The following is a 24,702-nucleotide window of genomic DNA, read 5'->3' as shown; positions in this document are numbered from 1 at the left end:
ATCCTCCCATTCCCTTAATCCCCGATAACTGTTCAAGAGGGACGGAGAGTGGGTGGTTATTGATAAAATCTTCTTTCGATATATCAAGGCTTTTTGCCGTTGATAAGACAGTCGTCAACTTGCTCCACATGAAAATACGTTTTTTATGTCATTATTAATACTACGTATTTTCAACTTGTTCTACCTCTATCGCAGAGACCTGAGAGGAAATCACATTCAGAATTTATCAGAAGATATCTTCTCCGCTTTGGAGAACTTGTCACTCCTGTAAGTATATCGATCATCTTTTTCTTTTTGTTTAACAATTATTACAACTGGTAGCCTTGCTTTTTTGCAAATGTCTACTCGGATTAGTATTATTTATTATTTTATTATTATTTTAGTAGGAAAACAATCATTTCAAAATAGTTAATTAAGAAATAGAAAACAGCTTATACTTTCCGTTATAGATAACATCTAAATGTGGTCAGAACATCGGAGACACACTCCGCAATCGCTTCGTGTGCCATTTTTTCTTTTGCTGTTAAAACATTTTCACGTCATTGGTATGATCTACTACTGAAAAGACGAGCGGCAACATGGAACATATATGGATGTTTACCTTTTTTTACAATAACTTTTAACTCTATCACGTGCTAAGCGGCCAATTGTTATAAAAGTACCGACACAGATGACGCGATCATTTGGAGTCTATCTTTTTGTTAAGGGTCGAGGGTCGAGGGTAATATATTTTTATGCCGATACATTGTACGGAAATGAGTTCGGGAGCTCTCTGTGGTGTCGCACTAGTTTGCTGAGGATGATATGGTGTACAACAAATAATCAACTCGTGAATTGGCATTTCTTGGCCACTTATACTGTGGCGGTTTTAATGGAAACTCAAATAAAAGTTAATTGTTAACAATGTCCATGGTAATTAAATTGTCATTTTCAGCAAAGGTGGGGCGAAAAAGGCGCCAAAAGCCACAACAATGTGGCAGCCCCACCAAGACACCACTGCAGAGCTCGCGAACTGAAAAACCGAGTTATAGTAGAGAAACTAGAATAATATGGACGGATCAGTAACACCCCGTGCCTGACTTACGTCACCGTCGAGTTTTGACAATAACGTAAAATGACAGAATAAGAACATCACAGTAGGCGTAATCTACAGAGCAACGGACTCAGATATGAAATGTTTTCTTGAAAGAATTACTGAAATAACGGAAAAAATAAATCTCGTAAATAAAAAATGCTATTTTCTTGGGGATTTCAACATCGATTTACTAGGTTACTAGGTTACTATTTTATTATTATTTTAGTAGGAAAACAATCATTTCAAAATAGGTATTTAAGAAATAGAAAACAGATTACACTTTCCGTTATAGATAACATCAAAATTTGGTCAGGGCATCGGTGACACACTCGGCAATCGCCTCGTGTGCCATTTTTTCTTTTGCTGTTAAAACATTTGCATGTCATTGGTATGATCTACTACTGAAAAGACGAGCGGCAACATGGAATATATATGGATTTTTACCTTTTTTTACAATAACTTTCAACTCTATCACGTGCTAATTGGCCAATTGTTATAAAAGTACCGACACAGATGACGCGATCATGTGGAGTCCATCTTTTTGTTGAGGGTCGACGATCGAGGGTTCCATGTTGAGGGTCGAATGTGGCGGGTCGAGGGTAATATTTTTTGTTTTCTGGGTTTGTTGTTTTACTGTTTGGTGTAGTTTCGAATTCCGCCGTTCAGTCGACTCTGGTCTACATGTTCCTCCCCGAATTGGTTCAATGTCCGCTAACATGATCGCACTTCATTTCACAAACGTCTTTGCTACAGCGAGAAAGATAATTTATGTAGTCTTCTCGATTCAGATATCTTTTTGGGTCCCATGTCGAGGGTTTAATAATATATCACAGACCTGACTATTTATCTATAACCTTCTATAACATTCAAAGTCCGGTTTTTCATGCGACTTCCTCACGCTGGATGCATTGGCCGATGTACTAATGCCATCAACTTTTGAGTGGCTATCCGCGTAGAAATAAATTCAGACATTTAGTTTTGCAGTTGTAATTTCTTCATCAAATGATAACACACAGGAATAACAGAATGTGGTTCGCGTTAATAGTCTTATTGATAGTGACAATGTTGTGTCAAAGTGCCTCACTCGCTTCGAATTTCAGATTTTCAGCCGGCAAATTTTTCATTGTGGAAAACAAATAAAAACGCCTTCCCTGGCTTCGTTTGCGTACCTTTTCTTCTATGTCGCTGTAGTGGTTTAGGTCATTTTACTACCAATGCTATTTCGTGGAGTGTTGGCTTCATTGTTTTCCAGCGTTATTGACGGGCCGCGAGGAGAAATATTGCCATCTGTGAAACAGTACTTGAAATCTGGAGGCAATGGGAGCAATGGAAGCAAATTTACGGCTATTTTCCTCCTTCGGTAAATTCTCTGTCACACGAAACATCTGTGAGATTTTGCGATCTGAATTACTACTCTCCTTCGGTAAACTTGCAGGGCTTTGCGATGGGTCGCGATGAAAAATATCTGTGAGATTTGCGAGCTTAAATAGACAATATATCACGGTTTTCGACGACATCTTGATGGCTAGGCAAAGCGGTCAGAAATTACAGTGTTTGTATAGGAATCCGATGGCAAATAACTTTTTCCAAAAACGAATTTTACACAAGTTGTGAATCGTAACGTTAAACTACTAGGTACAGGATTGTATTTCCAGGTTTAAAGTATGTAGCTTGGCTAGAAGACGCTCGGTTTATTTTTCTAATTTTCCATACATTTGTCTGTAAATTTGGCTGGGTGGACGCGGTTCGCGGGAAAAAAAAAAACAGACAAATGTATGGAAAATTAACTGAGCGTCTTCTAGCTAAGCTACATCCTTCAGATCCTTCAAACTTGATGAATACAATCTTCCACCTAGTATTTTACACCCAGTCAAAATGAATGATAGGAAATCAGTAGAGGAATTTAAAATTAAACATATTGAACATCATGGGTGACAAATTACTCCTTAATTTTGGCGCGAAATTTTAGCATTAATTTATAATTTCACATGAGAAATTATAAAATTGCCATGGCAACATCTCTTGTATTTCGATCATTGCCAAGATGGCGTTGAGATTTAGGACGGTGACCATTGAAGAAGTTACGGAATTAAAAGAAGCGGCTGAAAACTTAAATACGCGATAGAGCACAATTACCTGGGTGAGGGTTTTTGAGAAGTGGTGTGACGAAAATAGCCTTGAGAGATACCTGGAGATGATTCTTCCTGAGCAGTTGAATGAAGTACTCGAGCGGTTTTACGCCTTCGTGTGTAAACAAGACGGAATCGATTACGAACGTGGGTCCCTAAAACAGATTATCCAACCACTCAGTTCGGAAAACGGTGGTCAGAAAACTGAAGGCCTAGGGAGTTCCAAAATCCGAAATAATAACAAAAAATGGCCATCGACAAGAATAAAGCGTTGAAGCCTACAACCACGAGAACGAAGACGAGCAGCCGACAACTGTCTAGCATCATTGATGACAAAGAAATCCACTTTAACCAGACAACCAGTCGAGTTCCCCTTCAGCCGTTAATCCAGTCCCCTGCAGCGGTGGGCAGTGGCCACGTCTACAATTTCCTCAACTGTAATGTGGTGATAAACCACATGCCGGACAGGCTAACGCTTCGTGCACAACAAGCCATGATGTATAATTTGTCCACAACCGTGTTCCTTGCCAGCTTGGAAGGTTTTTCAACTTTGTGCATTTTCGCTTGACTTTCATTTAGGCAAGTTTTCTTAGACCATAAAGTAATTTCTTAGTGATAATTTCACTTCAAAACAAACTGTCAAAACTTTATATGGCCTCGTGCAAAATTGTAGTTTCAGCTCATTTCAACGCGTGCCGTTGTCATTTCATTCATCAGTTCATGACGAATTAGAGCCAATCATCTAAGAAAGATTTGACAGTTGCCTTAATTTTGAAACATTATGAACAAGCACGAGGAATTCGAAAGGTATTTTTGAGAAGAAACTCAGAAAATTACGAACTTTAGCAATACTGTATGCTTGAAACTAAAACTATAGTCTTCGTAACGTTCTCGATTTTCGATAGAATAAACCAGTAAAAAAGTTACGGTTGTGAACGTAATTTGTAACCCACGATATTAAAGGGTAATCAAATGGTTTTCTCGTGGAATTAGGAAATAATTTCACTTGCGTTTTGTCAAAATTCTGATAATTTATCGAGCCTTTAGACGAGAGAAATTATCAGAATTTTGACAAAACGCAAGTGAAATTATTTCCTAATTTCATTCGTCACCATTTGATTACACATACTAATATGGGGAAACTTTTCAAGCAAAATTTCCTCTACGTGTTTATTCAAAGAACTATTTTTACTCGGGAGAAAGCCAGTTCAAATCCAGTTCTATTTTCGCGGCGGCCGTTTCTAAAGCTGCTATTTCCCTTTTTTTCCTCCTGAAACTCCTGTTTTTCATCTGGATGCCAACTCAACGTTCCACAGAAAAACACTGACTCGCATTTTGCCACTCGGCAGGTGCGAACTGTGTGATTTCTTACATGACAGTTACATAGCGTTGACCGGTATTTCCAAGCGCGGAAGCTGCGTCTCTTATCTTGGCAGAGGTTTCTTCAAGTTCTTATCTTTTAGCGCTTGCTTCCTCAAGTTTAAACTTTAATTCTTGGCTCATTTTCCTCGATGAACCTTTCACATGGGCTAAGTAACTGATGCCTGCTTGTCAGAAGAGAAACGTCGCTCGTTTTCGGTACTCGATACTCGTCCGCATCATTGTTTGAGCCCGACGTGGATATCTTTTTTTCGTGCAGGAGATTTTAAATTTGATACAGGGCTTTGTAACTGCTGTGTTGACGTCGTTTGACGCTTCAAGCTGCTTTTTACTCTCCCAAGCGTTGTTAGCCGAGTAATCATGTTCAAGACTAGTCTTTTGTGGCCTTCAGGAGAAATGAAGATCTTCTCCTGCTAGATACCGCCCAAACAATGTTGAGGTGAACCCTTTCTTCCTTTAAAATTTTCCTGCATATTGTAAAAGATCATAGTCGACATCCGACAGAAATTCCTCCATTGATTTCCTATCATTCATTCTGATTTTCAAAACTGCAAAAGACAAAATGCCCGTACGCGTTGCTGACTTTGCTTCTCTTCAAGTGTTTGCGGAGTGGCGCCAAAACGTTCCCAAGTGGGTGGGTGACCTTTGAAGTTTGATTGTCAAAACTTTGAATTTTGATTGACCGGCAGTTGCAATCGACCGTAAGATCTTTTTTAAACGTTTCCTCCACCCCGCTCTTCGTTTGTAATAGCTAGTAGTTACGGCATGTATTTCGGTAAATCTATTTAAGAGTTCGACTGATCGTGTGCCCAGGTTGTTCTCGCTATGTTATAAAAGAATTGGTTCATGCTTTCAGTTGTGCGTATATCGAATTTTGAATGCACTTGGTAAGTTTGGAGAGCACTCAAGAAGCTAGAGTTGCTCAGCAACTCTTACGCTTCTCTCGTGCTCTCCAAAAACATATTTTTCCCAAGGGGCCAAGTGTGGAATCTTTCATTGAGCAAAATGATATACTTTTTCCATCTCAATACGGCTTCCGCAAAGCGCATTCAACACAGCGTGCAATTCTTGACATTGTAAGTACCATATAGGAAAACATGGACAAGCGCTTGTTCTCATGTGGTGTATTCATTGACCTGAAAAAGGCTTTTGATACATTCGATCATAAAATTCTTTTGCACAAGCTAGATCACTATGGTTTTCGTAGTGTTATAAATAAATGGTTCTCATCTTACTTGGATGGTCGAACTTAAACTACGCAAATTGGCTCTTATATATCTAAAAGGCAAAATACCACTCGTGGCGTACCCCAAGGCTCAGTACCTTTACTTTTCCTAATCTATGTCAACGATATCCAAGAATCCTCTGACAAAAATCTTAAGTCCCTTGAGTCGACTGTAAATCAAGAACTCTGCAAGTTGTTCTATCGGTTAACGGCTAATAAATTAACCTTAAATATTAAAAAAACAAATTTTGTTATATTTAGACCAGCTCAGAGAAAACTTACTTATCATCTCAAAATTATGATATTCGATAATGATCAAAATAAGCATGTGGCTCTAGAATGTAAAAAATTTGTGAGATATCTAGGTGTGATAATTGACAATAATCTTTCTTGGAAACGTCATATTGACCATGTAGCTGTTAAAATAAGCCGAACTGTAGAATTGATTTGTAAACTACGGTATTTTCTGCCAAGACATACTCTTTTAACTATTTATAGATCCCTAGTTACTCCTTATTTAACTTATGGTATGATGGCTTGGGGCCAAGCATATAAATCACACCTTGAAAAGCTTCTCCAGCTCCAAAAGCGAGCTCTTTGCTTAATCTATTTTACTGAGCGAAATCAACATACGATCCCTTTATTTATTGATGCCAGTGTTTTACCGTTAAAATGTTTGTATTATGAGCTTTTAGCTAACCTTATGTTTGAAATAAGACACAGAAATGCTCCTGGAAACATTCAAGATCTCTTTCAAGACATTTCTGATATTCATTCTTATAATACTCGATCCTCAGTCTCAAATAACTTTTACACACAACGTTCTGGGCTCTCGATTCAAGTGAACTCATTTTCTAGAATAGGAACAAAAATTTGGAATGAAATGCCTATATCTTTAAGAAAACTTTCACAAAAAATTCTTTATGAGGAAAATAAAACAAATACTTTTTGAAATTCTAGCTTCAGAAGACTGTAATATTGATCTTTCAGATGTCGTTCAAAAAGTAAAGCTGAATTTATTTTCTTTATGCTCTATGTTATTGCATCTATTTGTAACTCCTTTACCATACAATGCAGTGGCTGCGCGTGGTTTGCTGGGAAGAACTGACAAAAACATCATTTGCCATGTTTTGGCCACCGAGGTGGTCGTTTATTTTTATAACAACAAACGTTTACTCTGAGAAACATTAAACAATCAAAATCATTCCCAGCAAAGGTGGGGGAGTACCCACACAAATATTCAAAAAAGACCATTTTCCCTATCCCAACGGAGGGTGGGTGGGAAATTACGAACTGTGTGTAAAGCACGAGTGTTTGGGAAAAGAGGACAGTAGCCTAGCCTCGTCTGCTTAAATATAGGTTTTCCAAGGACCCAGATGTCCCCCCAACCCTTTGCTGGGAGACTGGCACTAACCAGATGCATAAAACCATTTATTCCCCGGTGGGGTGAATAAATCTCCTTTTAGTATGTATTCATAAATATTCAATAATATCGTTTTAGTGTATCTGTAGTCTCTCGTCGTAACTGTTGTTAATTATTATTTGTAATACCGTTAGTTTATTAGTTGTCTCTAATCATTGCTGTCAATTTTAGTCTCTTTAGTTCTCTTGATGCCTTCAGTTGTATTTAGTTGTACCTAGTTGCATATTAATAATTCGTGTAAACATGACCCGCCTAGATTAGCTCAGCTATCCGCGGGCATGTTATAATTGTAATTTTAATTTAAAAACAAAATAAAATGTATGTATGTATGCGTGTATGTATGTATGTACAATGTGAAATGAGCACATTCTGCGTACTCTAGTTAACGTGAAATACGACGGGCAATTAAAAAAAAATAGGCTTTTGATGCTGTCTTACATATTATATTTTGCATATCTCTGAGAGTGATAGACAAACTGAATCTACATTATTGCGTAATTCCTAGGTTCAACATAAAGTCGTTTCCAATCGACGTTGTCCTTGATATTGTTCTCCTTGTTGCTTTAAGTCCCTTTTGTTGTTTAGGCGGGGAGCGTCTGTCTGCATTTTCGACCATCTGATTGTTTGGTTGCGATGTTTTCAGTTCGGCCTTCGTTTGCTTTGCACTCGTTTAGTTGCTCATTTCTTTACCGTTTATTCAGTTTTTTTATTGTTTAGACGGGCAAATCTGTCCTCCGATTAAAGTTTCGAAATGTATTTAAACTTGGCGAGGACCGAAGCTCCTTTGGTTCTTTGATCTTTGCACGGGTAACCCGAAAACACTGACCCCCGGTCCGCGGACTACCTATGGACCGGTCCACGGACTCCCGCTACGGACCCCTTTTACGGACCAGCCCCCAACATATAATAAACATGATAAATAAATATTTCAGTTACAGGTTGTCTAATAGATTACTTGTCACGGCGAAATTTCGAACGTTACATTGTGCAAATGGGCAGACCTGGATTCAGGCTCGGGTGCAATTTATATAATTACACATTGCCATTTTCTTTGCTGTGGCCATAAAGTATACGAAAGACGCGTAGGGGGAAGCCTCCGGGAAGCCTCGAGATTTGTGTTTTTTCCCCTATACCATTTTTTTTAGCCATCCTCTCGTGGGTTCGTGAATTAGTTCCAGGCGTCACAATTTACTTAGCGGAATAACAGACACAAACAAGAATAAACGGCCTAAAAATATATCTTCCATAGCCAGATTGAGCCACGAATGGAAGGTAACAACTTTCCTTCTTCCCATCGGCATCTCCTTACGCTGAAAACAGCTTTTAGGGAGGGGGTGAGGTGGTAAGAACCCAATTCTGTTACATTTGCACAGTGTAACACTCGAAAAATCACCGACACGAGTCTGAATCTATTAGACAACCGATAAGAGAAATCTTTATTTATTATTTTTACACTATTTTAGGGTGGTCCGTAGAGGGGGTCCGTAGGGGTAGTCCATGGACCGGTCCGTAGGGTAGTCCGCGAACCCGGTCTATTGTGGGGGTCCGCGTACCGGTGGTCAGTGTTTTCGGGTTACCCATCCTTGCACTGCATGTTCCATGTTTTCCTTGGCTTTGAAACGAAGCGAAACATAACCAATTCTTTCACGTAAACATCCACGCAACGCGCGAGAAACACCCGCGGAAGAACTGGGTACAGTCGTACATGTACCATGTTTCAAAATAACTTAAGGTACAAGGCATATATGATGGATTCACTCTCTTACCTTGATCTTCTCTTGCTACAGTATGATGTCACAATTTGTGCCCTGTGACCCTCCGTTATTGCCACCTCCGTTTAGTTGAACCGAAGTGGCCGTAGGTTTCTGAAATAAATTACTAAATTACAAAACAGTGTTGAGGCCAGTAAAGTGAGTTCGTTTTAATCCATTGGTTGAGCAAACTCATAACTCAAAGGTGGTTCAGGGGACGGGGGTGGGTTAAACGGATGAAACTCTAAACTTTTTTTGATACATGTATATAATTTAAGAGAAAATGTTTCCTCCGCTTTGGTAGATTTGCAAATCTTATAACTGATATAGTCTAAATTAATAGTGAAGTATTAAAAACTGATACTAGAATGTAGAAGGGTACTAGTTCTACAATGTTGCCAAAGATTTTTGTAAAGAAGGCGTAATCTTGCTTTGCATGCCGGTCAAAACCACAGCGGTTGCTATTTAGTCCATCAGCTGAGAGCCGAAAATTTGGGTTTATGGCTCACTTGAGGGGAACAGCCGAAACATGTCTTATCTTAATCTTCGGCTTTCAAGCATCACAAAAATGTATGATAGCAAGGAAAGAACGGTAGCTTTCACTTTTAAATCGAATTTTAAATTTTGCCCTGCATACCCTTTTTTGCCGCCATCTTGGATGTTTGTAGAACGCTTAAAAGTGATTTGTATTCCTTTAATGTGAGCGAATAGTGTGTCAAATGTAAATTTTAAACGTATCCGAATAACAAACAAGATGTCCATTTGTTCCAGTGCTTGAATTATCAGCACATGACGTCATAAGTGACTTCAAAACGACTGATTATTGGTCACAATATGATCATTTTGCACTTATAATCATTGCAAAAACATTGTGGGGTACGGTTCTCAAAATTATTTCATGAAAAGAGGGCAAGTAGATAAAATATTTATTTAAATTGCAAGTCTGTTGAAACAAAGCCCTCAAAAACAATTGCCTGTTTCCTTCATCCAGCCCCAGTTCACAAACATGCGGTCTCACAAACGAAAGTGCAAACGTGCTTCCTCTGCACCATGATCTGATCAATGGTGGATGAATGCATTGTATGTGGTTGTTAGGGTTCTAGGTTAGCCCAGGAGAGCTTCGTCACGAGTATTGGGCTATTACTTCATCACAGACCTACATCCATGAGGAGTAGTTGGCTGGTTGGGAGGTGCGGTGGCCTCATGGTTAGTGGGCTCGTCTCCGGATCGAGCGGTACGGGTTCGAGCCCTGGCCGGGGACATTGTGTTGTGTTCTTGGGCAAGACACTTTACTCTCACAGTGCCTCTCTCCACCCAGGTGTATAAATGGGTACCGGCGAACTTAATGATGGGGGTAACCCTGCGATGGACTAGCATACCATCCAGGGGGTAGAAGAAATACTCCTAGTCGCTTCATGCTACAGAAACCGGGATAAGCTCCGGCCTGATGGGGCACTTGGCTCGTATGCAGACTTTACCTTACCTTAGCCCAGGAAGCTTCTTCACGGGTATTGGGCTATTACTTCATCACAGACCTACATCCATAAGGAGTAGTTGGCTCCAGCACGCATCGAAGAAGAGATCAAAGCTGTAGAAAAGCTAGTGGATCAGCTCAAGGATGTTATCACCGAGGTATCAAAGCGAAAATAGAAGTAAGTAATGACTTATTGCAGGCCAAGAGCTGAACACGGGACAGTTGCATTCGTAATGAACACGGGACAATTGCATTCGCTAGTGTTTACCAATACCTTTAGGCATTATGTAATCCTTTTGTTAGACTTGCTATCGTACATTTTTCATATATTAGTTTTCGTTCATAAAAATAAGTTAAATTCTAATCCTCGGCGTGTGCGGTACGGATCGGAACTTCTTGGGCATTTTCGAATATCGAGGACACTTGGACTGTCAGGGCACCGTTTAAAAGTTTGGTTTATAAAATCGTGTGGAATACAATAAATATTTAATCTGGTAAACAAGAGCGAGGTAAAGAAGGCAGTGAATGACTTTGTAACGACCGTTGCTCATCTAATCCCGCTTCAGTTTACTTAGATCCATCGAAGAAAGCCAAGCTGAAGTCTTTTAAGGATCTGTAGGCTGTGCATAAGGTTCGCGACTAGGATGTAGTACTTCCTTCTCGTATGGATCGTGATGTATTTGCTCTGATGGCACTTGTCGGTCTCTTGCCGATCCTTGTGGACTTCCGCCAAAAACAACAGCGCAAAGCCTGCCACAGAGGCAAAACTCTCCCAACAGCTAGAATGACGCATCACAGTCACCGAGAAATACCTAGAGAACGCACCAGTATTTTCAGTATACCTGGAATGGTGGTCTTGCAGAAGTTGAATATCCCGGCCCTCTGGAGGTATGTCTCATGTGGTCACTAAGAGAGTGTTTGAGTTGGTAATGAACACCGGCAACAGGAAACAGGAACGTGGACGAAGTGTTCGACATGTATCGCGAGGTATCAATCAAGAATGTCGAAAGATTTTAAAGAGTGTCTACCTCTGACGGTGAACAGTACAAGAACATACTTCCTGCCCATACTACGAAGTCAGGGAACAAGCTTTTCAGTGTCACCACAAACAAGCCTGACATTGCCAATTCCCTCGTGTCACAGTGGAAGAAACAAGAATTCTGAGGCAAGCTCAGTGACCGGATCATGTACGTGACAACCGAAGATCAGTGTTAGAGACTAAGACGCAGCCGTATGCGAACTAATTCCTGAGATAGGGTGTAATCATAAAGAGGCTGATATGAGTATGGTTCTCCATGCTTGGTACGTGGGAGGCAGATTCGTCATCCACTCCGACACCGATATCTTTGTCCTACTGCTTGCTCAAAGCCAAAACCTTGGAATGTGCTACATGAAGAATGAAAGAGGCGGAAAGACCAGAATGCTATGAAAGACCAGAATGTTATTTAGTTATTAACAGCTTGGAGAAGTAACTTGACCAAGGAATTGACAAGCTCTACTTCATGAAAGTCCTAATTAGCGTACATACCATCACAGGCTGATACTCTCTGGTAAGCAGTTCAGCTTCTAATTCTCTCCAATATAGTGAAAGGTACGTCCGAGCTCTGGCGAGAATTGGGAAGGAACGAACAGTATACGTACTGAAGGAGGCACTCATGTGACAGCTGTACGAGAAGGAGTACCAGATTATCGATGCGCTGCGCTATGAAGTTCACTGCACCAGAGGCGAGAAAGTTTAGCCAGAGGCAGTCATCTCTATGACGTCGCGTTACAAGAGCAAATTATCAAGCAGCAATCTGGAGAGGAGTCGTCACCACAGAGAAGACAGTCGAAATATGACGCTAATAGCAGAGTATTTTTGAGAAATTTTAAGGTGTTTGAAAGGGTGCTCAAACAGAGATATAACTTCTCCATCGGAACTAAAACTAAGGAAAAAAAGAAAACTAAAATCGTAGAAATATCTGCTAAAACAATCAGATATCCAAGCACTGTCGCGGTCCTGATTTACCGTGTTTAAGCTTATGACTTTGAGAAGTTACAGATCCAAATGCAAGTGACAGCAGTGACAGAGGGCGTTATACGAGCCTGGCGTTTCTGTACTCGAACCAGCTCTAGACTGAAGTATCTACGTTGAGTTAGGGTATATTGGTTAATGACGTATTGTGCTTACTTAACTAAACGTAGAAAAAGGTTTTTTTCTAGTATTGTGATGTGAAGCACCTTATTGGTAATTTAGTCATTTCAGATGGTTGAAATAGAGGTTGAATACATAAACTAGAAAACAAAACGGTGGCCATTGTGCTGTAATTTATGACGTCATCACAGCTTAAACAACTACAGACAATACTGAAATAATAACCAAGATACTAATTATTACAAATGTAGGACCAGGCAAAATAACGTCTACCTTTAAGAAAAGAAACATATAAGAAAATAACATTTCGAATTCCAAGATGACGACCAAAGGGAGGGTATTGGGGGTAAATTTAAAATTCGATTTACAAAGTGAAAGCTACCGTTCTATCCTCGCTATCATGCATTTTTATGATACGCAATAGTCAAAGATTAAGAATATACAAGTTTCGTTTGTTCCCCTTAAGTGAGCCATACAACCACCTCAGCAGTGATGGACTAATTGTAATATCAAATGATGTGGGGAGACTCCCGACATATCAAATGTATCGGCGAGAGATGAATGAAATCGCCTCCCATTCCCTTCATCCCTGATAACTGTTCAAGAAGAAGAGGGGTTGGGGGGGGGGGGGGGCTGGGTGGTTGTTGATAAAATTCTTTTTCGATATATCAAGGCCTTTTGCCGTTGATATGACAGCCGTGAACTTGCTCCACATGAAAATACGTTTTTATCTTTTTATTAATACTATGTATTTTCAACTTGCTCTCCGTCTACCGCAGAAACCTGACAGGAAATAACATTCAGAATTTACCACAGGATATCTTCTCCTCTTTGGAGAACTTGGGATTCCTGTAAGTATATCCATCATCTTTGTTTTTCGTTTAACAATCATTACAACTGCTAGCCTTGCTTTTTGCAAATGTCTAATCGGATTATTGTTATTTATTATTTTATTATTATTTTAGTAGGAAAACAATCATTTCAAAATAGGTATTTAAGAAATAGAAAACAGGTTATACTTTCCGTTATAGCAGGAGCCATAATCGGGGACGGAGACCGTAAGCGCGATCCATTTCTAGTATTGGGGTTGTCCCCATGATATGGGACAATAATTCTATTTTTAGAACAAATTGCGCCATCCCCTGCGGCACACGCGCGTACATGCTGCGAGGATTTTTGCGGATGTCGCGCGGGGGGAATGGCGTCCGAAATTCCCGAAATTTTTCATGTTTTTGGCCCACAACTCAGCGCGTTTACGTCTGTTGGGATTTTGCTTAAGTATTTTCGTCGTAAGCTGCTGCAGTTTGAGTGAAGTAAGACAGTGTCGAATTTAGGTATGTTCCGCTTTAAGCTTAGATATATATCGCTGACCAAGTTGTGTTCCAACGGAGGCTTCTTTTACATGAGCTGTACATTACTCCACTTTAAATTTCACATATGTTGAAGATTAACAGCTGTCCATTACGCAGCAAAAAGCTAGTTGGATATATTTAGATATAGCAGAGCTTCAGGACTACATAGTTTTCTAGCTCCTCTTGCCACACGCCTGCGAGAAATTTGCCAGTCTATCGCGACCGAAAAGTAAAACAAAATAATTGCTAGTTTGAGTTTCGCCTGAATTGTAAGCAACGCTTGATGTTTCATCAAGGCCCAATAACTTTACGTCCGTAGATACTGCTCAGTTTTATCCGTGTAAAAATTCAGTAAATTCTCTGTTGTCGATGAATGAGAACGCCCGCTGATGCTTGTTTTGTGCAGTCAGTAAACATGACAAATTGTACTTCCGCCGCACTTTCGTGAGAAAGCGTACATCGAACTCAAACAGTAACTCTGTAGTTTTTGAATATGTTTAAGATTGATAAATGTTTGAGAACATATTAAAAGCTAAGCTGAAAATATTCCAATAAAGCAGAAATAATCAGCAAAGTTACGTTGACGCTTTCTTTAATCAACTTCGAATAACGATTTCGATTTTGTTGATCGAGTTATCAAAACTCCTTGTCTATTTTCATTTTCGCAGTGTAAAACTTCGCTATGTTTATGTTGAAGAAACACACGACGTTAGTAGCCTTTTTTGCGTTCGTGAAATTTGTTGCAGCATCTCAGCACAAAAGATAACGAAAGAAATCTTTGTCAAGATTTGTTGACAATTGAAAACACCGACTCGGACTTGAAAGTGCACGAGCTGCACTATGCAAATGAGCTAATTGTACGCGTCAGACCTTCCTTTCAAAAACTTTTGCAAACTCACCAAACAAGCAGAAACAAAACAGGTTTTGGTTATGATCAACCATTGTCTGAGAAACTCACAAAGTAACTCGATACCAGAGTAGAGAGTTTTCTTGCTATATTCTTAAGTTAGAACAAACGCAAAAACACGCGTAAGCTTGGCCCAACTAGCGCGAGCAGATCTTATTATTCATTCCCAGCGGGAGATTGAAGTCTTGTTTTCGACACTGAAAAATCCACCTTTTCCGTTAGCTCAACGCATAAAACTACATATAAGCGCCCTGGTTCGTATTCCCTGCCTTATTCCCTGCCATCACTGGGAAAAATACGCAAGATAATCTCTGTATCTCTCAACTCTCACCATTTGATCACGCAACGTGACAACATCCACGCGAGAGCCTCCGACATGTGCGTGGTTCCGCGCGGATATATGACGTCAGGATGGCGCAATTTATTTTAAAATAGAAAAATTGTCCCATATCATAGGTGCGCGCGGATCCCAAGACTTACGGTCTCCGTCCCCGATTATGGCTCCTGGTTATACATAACATCAAAATGTGGTCAGAGCATCGGTGACACACTCCGCAATCGTCTCGTGTGCCACTTTTTTCTTTTGCTGTTAAAATATTTTCATGTCATTGGTATGATCTACTACTGAAAAGACGAGCGGCAACATGGAATATATATGGATTTTTTCCTTTTTTACAATAACTTTTAACTCTATCACGTGCTAATTGGTCAATTGTTATAAAAGTATCGACAAAGATGACGCGATCATGTGGAGTCTATCTTTTTGTTGAGGGTCGACGATCGAGGGTTACATGTTGAAGGTCGAGTGTGGCGGGTCGAGGGTAATATTTTTTGTTTTCTGGGTTTGTTTTTTTACTCTTCTATTTGCTGTAGGTTCGAATTACACCGCTCACTCGACTCTGGTCTAAATGTTCCTCCCCGAATTGGTTCAATGTCCGCTAACATGATCGCACTTCATTTCACAAACGTCTTTGCTACAGCGAGAAAGATAATTTATGTAGTCTTCTCGATTCAGACATCTTTTTGGGTCCAATGTTGAGGGTTTAATAATATATCACAGACCTGATTAGTATTTATCTATAACCTTCTATAACATTCAAAGTCCGGTTTTTCATGTGACTAGTCCTCACGCTGGATGCATTGGCCGATGTACTAATGCCATCAACTTTTGAGTGGCTATCCGCGTAGAAATAAATCCAAACATTTAGTTTTGCAGTTGTAATTTCTTCAACAAATGATAACACACAGGAATAACAGAATGTGGTTCGCGTTAATATTTGCATTGATAGTGACAATGTTGTGTCAAAGTGCCTCACTCGCTTCGAATTTCACATTTTCTGCCGGCAAATTTTTCACTGTGGAAAACAAATAAAAAGCCTTCCCCAGCTTCGTTTGCGTACCTTTTCTTCTATGTCGCTGTAGTGGTTTACGTCATTTTACTACCAATGCGATTTCGTGGAGTGTTGGCTGCATTGTTTTCCAGCGTTATTGACAGGCCGCGAGGAGAAATATTGCCATCTGTGAAACAGTACTTGAAATCTGGAGGCAATGGGAGCAATGGAAGCAAATTTACGGCTATTTTCCTCCTTCGGTAAATTCTCTGTCATACGAAACATCTGTGAGATTTTGCCATCTGAATTACCACTCTCCTTCGGTAAACTTGCAGGGCTTTGCGATGGGTCGCGATGAAAAATATCTGTGAGATTTGCGAGCTTAAATAGACTATATATCATGGTTTTCGACGACATCTTGATGGGTAGGCAAAGCGGTCAGAAATTACAGTGTTTGTATAGGAATCCGATGGCAAATAACTTTTTCCAAAATTGAATTTTACACAAGTTGTCAATCGGAACGTTAAACTACTAGGTACAGGATTGTATTTCCAGGTTTAAAGGATGTAGCTTGGCTAGAAGACGCTCGGTTTATTTTTCTAATTTTCCATACATTTGTCTGTAAATTTGGCTGGGTGGACGCGGTTCGCGGGAAAAAAAAAACAGACAAATGTATGGAAAATTAACTGAGCGTCTTCTAGCTAAGCTACACCCTTCAGATCCTTCAAACTTGGTGAATACAATCTTCCACCTAGTATTTTACACCCAGTCAAAATGAATGATAGGAAATAAGTAGAGGAATTTAAAACATATTGAACATCATGGGTGACAAATTACTCCTTAATTTTGGCGCGAAATTTTAGCATTAATTTATAATTTCACATGTGAAATTATAAAATTGCCATGGCAACATCTCTTGTATTTCGATCATTGCCAAGATGGCGTTGAGATTTAGGACGGTGACCATTGAAGAAGTTACAGAATTAAAAGAAGCGGCAGAAAACTTAAATACGCGATAGAGCACAGTTACCTGGGTGAGGGTTTTTGAGAAATGGTGTGGCGAAAATAGCCTTGAGAGATACCTGGAGATGAATCTTCCTGAGCAGTTGAATGAAGTACTCGAGCGGTTTTACGCCTTCGTGTGTAAACAAGACGGAATCGATTACGAACGTGGGTCCCTAAAACAGATTATCCAACCACTCAGTCCGGAAAACGGTGGTCAGAAAGCTGAAGGCCTAGAGAGTTCCAAAATCCGAAATAATAACAACAAATGGCCATCGACAAGAATAAAGCGTTGAAGCCTACAACCACGGGAACGAAGACGAGCAGCCGACAACTGTCTAGCATCATTGATGGCAAAGAAATCCACTTTAACCAGACAACCAGTCGAGTTCCCCTTCAGCCGCCAATCTTACCTTCATTTTCAAAGATTTTAGAGAAAGTTGTATACAATCGACTTATAGATTATTTAACTAAATTTAATATCTTAAACAAAAACCAGTATGGCTTCAGGCAAAAACACTCTACTGCAATGGCAATTTTAGATTTTGTAGAAAAAATACATTTTGCAATTGACAATGGCGAATACTGTATAGGTATCTTTTTAGATCTCGCAAAAGCCTTTGATACAGTTAACCACACAATCCTATTGAACAAACTTGAACATTATGGAATCAGAGGTATACCACACTTATGGTTTAAGAACTACTTATCTAACAGAAAACAGTATGTACAATTCAAAGGAGTTGACTCAGAAATGTCAGACATAACATGTGGGGTTCCACAGGGGTCAGTACTTGGGCCACTCCTATTCTTGATATACATCGATGACATAAGTGCTTCCTCAAATGTGTTTTCCTTCACATTATTTGCTGATGACACCAACATATTTTACAAAACTAAAAGTCTAAACCAGTTACTTACAAAAGCAAATGGTGAGTTAACTAAACTTTCTCTATGGTTCAAAGCAAATAAATTATCTTTAAATATTTCTAAAACAACTTACATGTTATTTTCAAACAGAAAAAACATGAATGAGACTATAAATTTAATGATAGACGAGAACATCATTGACAGAGTTAGGGAATGTAAGTGTCTTGGCACAGTTATAGATGAAAAACTAACATGGAAACCTCATATTAGCTTGATAACAAGTAAAATATCAAAAACTATTGGAATTATGTTTAAAGTAGGGCAATTTTTAACCAAAGAAACGACCAAAACCTTATATTACACTCTTGTTTACCCTTACATACATTACTGTAATGTCATATGGGCCAACAATTATCCTACTAGACTATCTAGAATAGTAATACTTCAGAAAAGAGCAGTCAGGGCTATAGCTAAAATTCAGTATAGAGAGATTACAGAAAATGTCTTTAAGGAACTAAAAATATTAAAAGTACAAGAGATAAATAAGCTAGAAATTTCATTTTTTTTATGTTCAAGTTTTACAATAATCAACTTCCAAAAAATTTGTCATCTTTTCAGCAAATTATCAAATACATAGTTATGGTACACGACGTGCAGATGACAGTCATCTCCCACGTAAATCAACTACACTTGGCCAATACTCCTTGGCCTTTCAAGGTCCAAAAATATGTAATAGTATAGACATCAAAACACGAAAAATCAAATCTTTCAATATATTTAAGAATAACATAAAAAGATCTATATTAGACAAAGATAGCAGCAGTGGCAAAATACCCCTTTTATGAAATAAACTTTTGATACTTATTGCTTCGTTGATTATTTCATAAGATATTTCGAGTTGTTTCAAGTTTGATAATTATTATCACTTAGTTGATAAATGTCAAATTACGGATCTATAATTTCACGCATTTTTTTTTTTTTTTTTTTTTGCTTTTCTATAGACTCCCTCGTCACTTGTTTTGTATCAAAAAAATAGTAATATTAGGCGATTTATAGTATATATTGTAATAGGTGATGGAAGCAATAAAGTTGAAGTTATGGCAGCCCATGTCTGACCCACGTTGCTGTCACACAATGACGCACAACAGAAAAAGTAATGTGACGACGGAAACCACAGCAGCCCATGTCTGACCTCAGTTTCCGACATCGCGTATGAACAAAAAAATCCACCAAAACTAAAATAATTGACGACAGAAAAATGTAGCAGCCCTTGTCTGACCTACAAGGTCGTCAACAATGACTACAGTCTTGATCATAGTACTAAATAATGCGTCAGAAATAGTGGCAGCCCATGTCTGACCTACATTTCTAAGACTGAAGAAAAATAGAAAAAGGTGTAAAAGTGTTTCAATGGTGCGTGACCTAATGACATGTTTAACTTAATTAGCTTGGAGGCGTTCAGAGCGGATATATATTTTGAAAGCATCAGATTTCCAGCGGCCAAGAGTGCGGATTTGCGCATCTGAGAAACCCTTATCAGCCGCGAGCGAAGCAGCCCCAATTCGAAAGCTCTGGCCTTTGTATCGACTGGTATCAAGGCCACAAAATTGTATGCTTAGAGGTCTGCTTATTTATAATATCTACTAGGGCAGCATTATCTGTGAAAAATAGCACGCAGCGATTGGTCATACTAGACCCCCATATGTGGGCAGCTAAAACAATGGGAAAAAGCTCGAGAAAAGTGATGTTGAAACTGTGCCATGTATCCGGAAAGGCACCGCCAAACCAATGCCTACCAAATACCGCACTATAACCTTTAGATGGCGCGGCATCTGTATATAATTCAAGTGTAGAGGAAGTTTCCCAGCGGTCCGACGGAAAAAATGCCCTTCCATTAAAATTATCTAGAAATGTTAACCACATACGGATATCATGTTGAGATTCTCTGTTTAAACGGATGTGGTGATAAGGGCTTGTTAGACCGCTGGTAAGGTCAATTAAGCGGCGTAAAAAAGCGCGGCCTGGGATGACAACAGAACAACAGAAGTTTAACAGGCCAATTAAAGACTGCAGTTCGCGCACAGTGACGGAGCGTTTCTTGTGAAAGTGATGTAGTAAGGTACGACATTTGGTAAGCTTGTCTAACGGCAACCTGGCCTCCTGCCGCACAGAATCGAGCTCTGTACCAGCAAACTGTAAAGTGGTATTCGGTCCCACTGTTTTGTCCTGGGCAATTGGGACTCCAAGAAAGTTACGCATATCGAGAAACTTATGTAGGTCTTCACCGCATTTAACTCTACTTGGCGCAATAAACAAAAAGTCGTCTAAAATATGTAAAACGGCAGAGACATGTAAGTGTTGCATGGCAAGCCACTCTAAAGAAGAACTGAACTTTTCGAAAATCGCGCAGCTAGACCTTAGTCCCATAACGAGACAATGATCAAAATAGTATTCATTTGCCCTTTTGATACCGAGTAACGGGTACTCCAACGGGTGAACAGGAATTATACGAAATGCGGACTTAATATCCGTTTTAGCCAAAAAGCAACCCGCACCTAATTTCTTTAAAATATGAGTGGCCTCACTAATAGTAGCATAATGGACTGATGAACATTCGTCAGGGATGGAATCACTTACAGACGAACCTTTTGGGTATGATAAATGGTGAATTAATCTAAATTCATTAGGAGCCTTCTTGGGAACCATGCCAATGGGCGAAGTACGAAAAATGGGAAAAGGTGGAGCCTTGAAAGGTCCCACAACCCTACCAGCTTCGATACTCTTCATTAATTTTGAGGAAACAATTTCCGGATTCTGGAGGGCACTTTGCAAATTAGGAGATTCAAAAGAAGATAATTGGCCGATGTAAGAAATTCGAAAACCGTTCCGAAAACCGTCAACCAATAAGGTTTTTAGGGCTGGGCTATAACCAGCCAATAAATTCTCAAAGCGGTCCGCTTTTACGGGGGTGACTGGCTGGCTGTCCAACACTTGGATTAATAAGTTGTGATCCGGATTTTCCGACATTGGGGCGCTGGTGGGTTGAGGAAACCTGACATTGACTTGCCGGATGTTTTGCATTGCATTTAAAGCAGACATGCTCATATTGGCATCCCCTGCACTGCATACCGGCGTGAAATGTCCAACATGTCCCTTTGGGAAATTTGCTGGTAGAAGGTCGAAAACGGACTGATGCGTGGGCCTTATCCGCAACTGCGGATGATGGAGTTTTGCCGCAAATATTGGACATCGCCCTAAGCCATAATTCCCAGTGGATTTGATCCCAAGGGTAACGGTGAGGTGCAGATTGTCTTAAGTAGCGGAACTGCTCGTCATAAAAAAGCCAGGCAGCCGATTTATGAGAAAGATCACGCACCACTTCACAATATTTCATCAACTTTGGGGCGTCATCAGCAGCTTTCTCCGAATAAATCGTGACGAAAATGTTAAAGGCAGTTATCCACTGCTGAATAGTTGTCACCTTCTTTGGCGTGTGATAAGGCTCAAGAGTTAGGTGGGGTTGACCCGAGACACCACCAGGGAAGGTCATAGATAAGGCATACCGGTCACGGGGAGGAGCTACTGACAACAACACACCAAAATCTATGTATTCGTGAGCCCAAATTTTTGCTTTCGTTTTTGAGCTAACTCTAGCACCTAAATCTGCGCCAATGCTGGTAAAAAGCTGGCGCGGTTCATCCCCAACACTCAAGGGAGAAAGAGGTGGATCCGCGCCTTGCGTACCTGTGGCTTGAGTGAGGTTTGAAATCTCCTCGTTCACCAGATGGTCAACCTGACCAAGTGCTGTGGTAGTGCTGGCGGGGACACTCGCTTGATGCTGCGTGGCCATGCCGTCCTTCACGGCCGCGGAGACAGCAGCGGTAATTGTGCTGGTGAGCGCCTGGAGATTTAACTGGACCATCCCCGGGACTGCAGCAGACTGGGTATCTTGTACTATTGCAGCTGGCTCGGCCTCTTACAGATCAGAGGCAGGCGGCAACGAGCGAAGACGCTTAGGACGGCTTCCAGCGCCAGCAGTACGCTTCTTAGGCGGCATGATTAAGCGAGAAGAAATGATCTATATAATAACGGATGTTAGGTGACAGCGTTAACCGCATACAAGGTAAAATGAGCTTAAGACAATTACATGGCCGGGAAGAAATCTATAACTAAATAGACAACCTCAGAGGTGCCGGATTAAAGTAACCGCCAAATAGTTGCGGTATGTGAAAAAGGATTAAAAAAGACTGTTATCAGACCGAGACAACGCCTTTGCTGTAAATTGCGACAAGTGAGATAAATAATAATCATAAAAGCTCATTTCCATGAACAAATAGATATGCATTGACAGTAATACCGAGTGCATTGGACACACCTATGAAAATAGGCGGTCAAAATGGATTGTACACTCATGCGGTAAACTGCAACCAAAAAACAATAAGCAAAGCCGGTATAGAAGAAATACACACCTATCTACTGTGTTTATCATATAAAAAGAATGCACACTTATGTACTGTGCAAAACGTATAAAACAAAGGCACACTAATGTACTGTGCATACCGTATAACACGGGCACAAATGTACTGTGTACACAGGTGGCCAAATGATAAGCCAACGGAAACAGCAATGAAAAGGTATGCGGCAAATGAAAACCGCAAAAATAGCTGAATCACGAGGCAACAAGACACGGCTTGGTGTAAAATGTACACTGTACATATATCAAAAGGAAATGGCTTGAATTAGCGTCAGACAGCATAGTTCGGCCTAATGGTCGACAATTGAACGAATGCGTAATGACTTTAAAACGGCCCCTGCCTATTGAGGTGGACACCATCACGCGCGAGAAATCTCTGGGATGAATTCCGAAAGCCTCTATGTCCCCAGAAAAAGACATGAGGGAGGGCTTCGAGGAACGTTTTAACATGTTTGTTAAACGCGCGAACACGCATGTTGAATACAGGATCGGACCCCAGAAGGGTTTGGCAGACACAAATAAGCTTAACGTTGTACGTGTCGTGCAGAATGGTAACAAGCTCCTTGAAAGAAGAACCCACAACTAAAGCATCAAGACGAGAAAGATCATTGGTTCCCAGCTGTAAAATAACTATGTCTGGAGCGAATGAAGCGACCACGGGGAGGTGGTATTGCAACGTCTTAGCCACAGTTCTCCCCCCAACACCACGCCATTTAAATGTGGCAGCATTATTTAACACGAATTAGTGGTTAAGGTTAGGGTTTGCGGCAACGACGTTCTCTAAACGCCTAATGAATGAATGCCCCAGGATAAAAATTAGAGGGAGACCCATTCTAATGCAATACAAAATATCTCTTCAACTTCCCTGAAAAAATGTTATCGCCAAGAGATATACTCGCTGTGATGGTGAAAGCAAGAGGGAATGAGTGAGAATGCGACCAGTCTTTTATACTGGCGGATAGATAACACTCTTTAACATGATTGGCTGTTATGTCACATGACAGACCACCATCGGATCGACAAATATGTGCCTTGAATACAATAGGTCAATTTATCGACATAAAAAACATCATGCCTTGGCTTGATGTTTGTTTTTTTTTTCTCGGTTTGTTTAAATCAAGTTATTAGTGCCAGATATATTCATCTGATATGGATACAAGTTAAAACGTGCGTTTTGACATGTTTATCTAAAGAAGAAAACATTGAAAAATAATTCGAGTAAAATGCTCCTCGTTCTCTGCTCCCCCCTACCCCCCTCATGGGAGAGAATTACTGGGAGTAGAGTCTCTGTAGTGTCCCACCCTCACCGGTCCAACCGCACGAGGAGCCTCCGGCGCGTCTTCGATGCGACTTACTCTAAATAAGAGGTCAAAAGCGCTTTGCCTCCCTCTTGGGAGGCATTTCTTAGACTCGCACATGGCATAGCCTCGTTTTGGTGCTAAGCTTATTTTCGTCCTATAATGCCATGAAATTGCTGTTCTCATTTCTTAACTTGACAGACGTGTTAAACTCGTGATTTTCTTCACATCTATTAGCTTGACAGTAGCTACAGCTTGAATTACCTTAAAATCTTTTTCTTCAGGCAATTATTTATTTGGGTCAAATAAGAAGAGAAAATAAGAAAAACACATGCAAGAGCTCGCAAAGCACACACACAAAGACTAATTATATTTATACATACAGATTGGTTTACAATGTACATTTTTGATTGGACACTCATGTTATGGTCAAGTGACAAATGTCATTACAAAGTATCCGCCGACCGGGATCACGTGACCATTTGCAGGTTCAAGTCTAGAGCTTATCGAAAACACGTGTCTTTTTAAGTTGACCGCTGATCAAGTGCTGGTTTTCGATATCACCGCGAGCTCATGTTAGTTTTACTTGTTGCAAAGAGGGCTGGGTTTTTCGGAAGCCGCTTAACGCTAACCCAGGATTAAAGTTAACTGAAGTATAAATTTTTCTTGCAGGAAGTGTTTTTCACTGCTTTTTTTGTGTATGTTGAAATTATTCAAGTGCAAAACAGAAGGCAAAGCAATATACAGAAAACCTTACAACAAGAGTTACACAACTTAAGTCAAATTTCTTGCTTTTCCTGGGTTAGCGTATTCCGGCTTTCAACAATCCGGCCCAGGAGCTCCGGTTTTAGGCTTGGCTAAATCTACTTATTAACCA

At 40.1% G+C, this 24,702-nt stretch overlaps 1 protein-coding gene across 1 annotated transcript; it reads right to left on the bottom strand.

The window, feature by feature from the left end:
• Positions 1-20,997: 20,997 nt before the first annotated feature.
• Positions 20,998-21,975, bottom strand: LOC145493736 (uncharacterized). The gene has a single exon (XM_081473194.1). It carries the CDS (start codon positions 21,973-21,975, stop codon positions 20,998-21,000), a length of 978 nt encoding a protein of 325 aa, XP_081329320.1.
• Between the last annotated feature and the right edge of the window lie 2,727 nt (positions 21,976-24,702).

Source organism: Orbicella franksi, chromosome 7 (assembly GCF_964199315.1).
Source record: "Orbicella franksi chromosome 7, jaOrbFran1.1, whole genome shotgun sequence".
Taxonomy (NCBI): Eukaryota; Metazoa; Cnidaria; class Anthozoa; order Scleractinia; family Merulinidae; genus Orbicella; species Orbicella franksi.
The sequence above is the reverse complement of the archived record's forward strand: the minus strand, read 5'-3'. Positions and strand labels throughout refer to the sequence as shown.

Coding starts and splice junctions, on each gene's coding strand:
- LOC145493736 (XM_081473194.1), bottom strand. CDS start 21,975: ATGGTCCAGTTAAATCTCCAGGCGCTCACCAGCACAATTACCGCTGCT.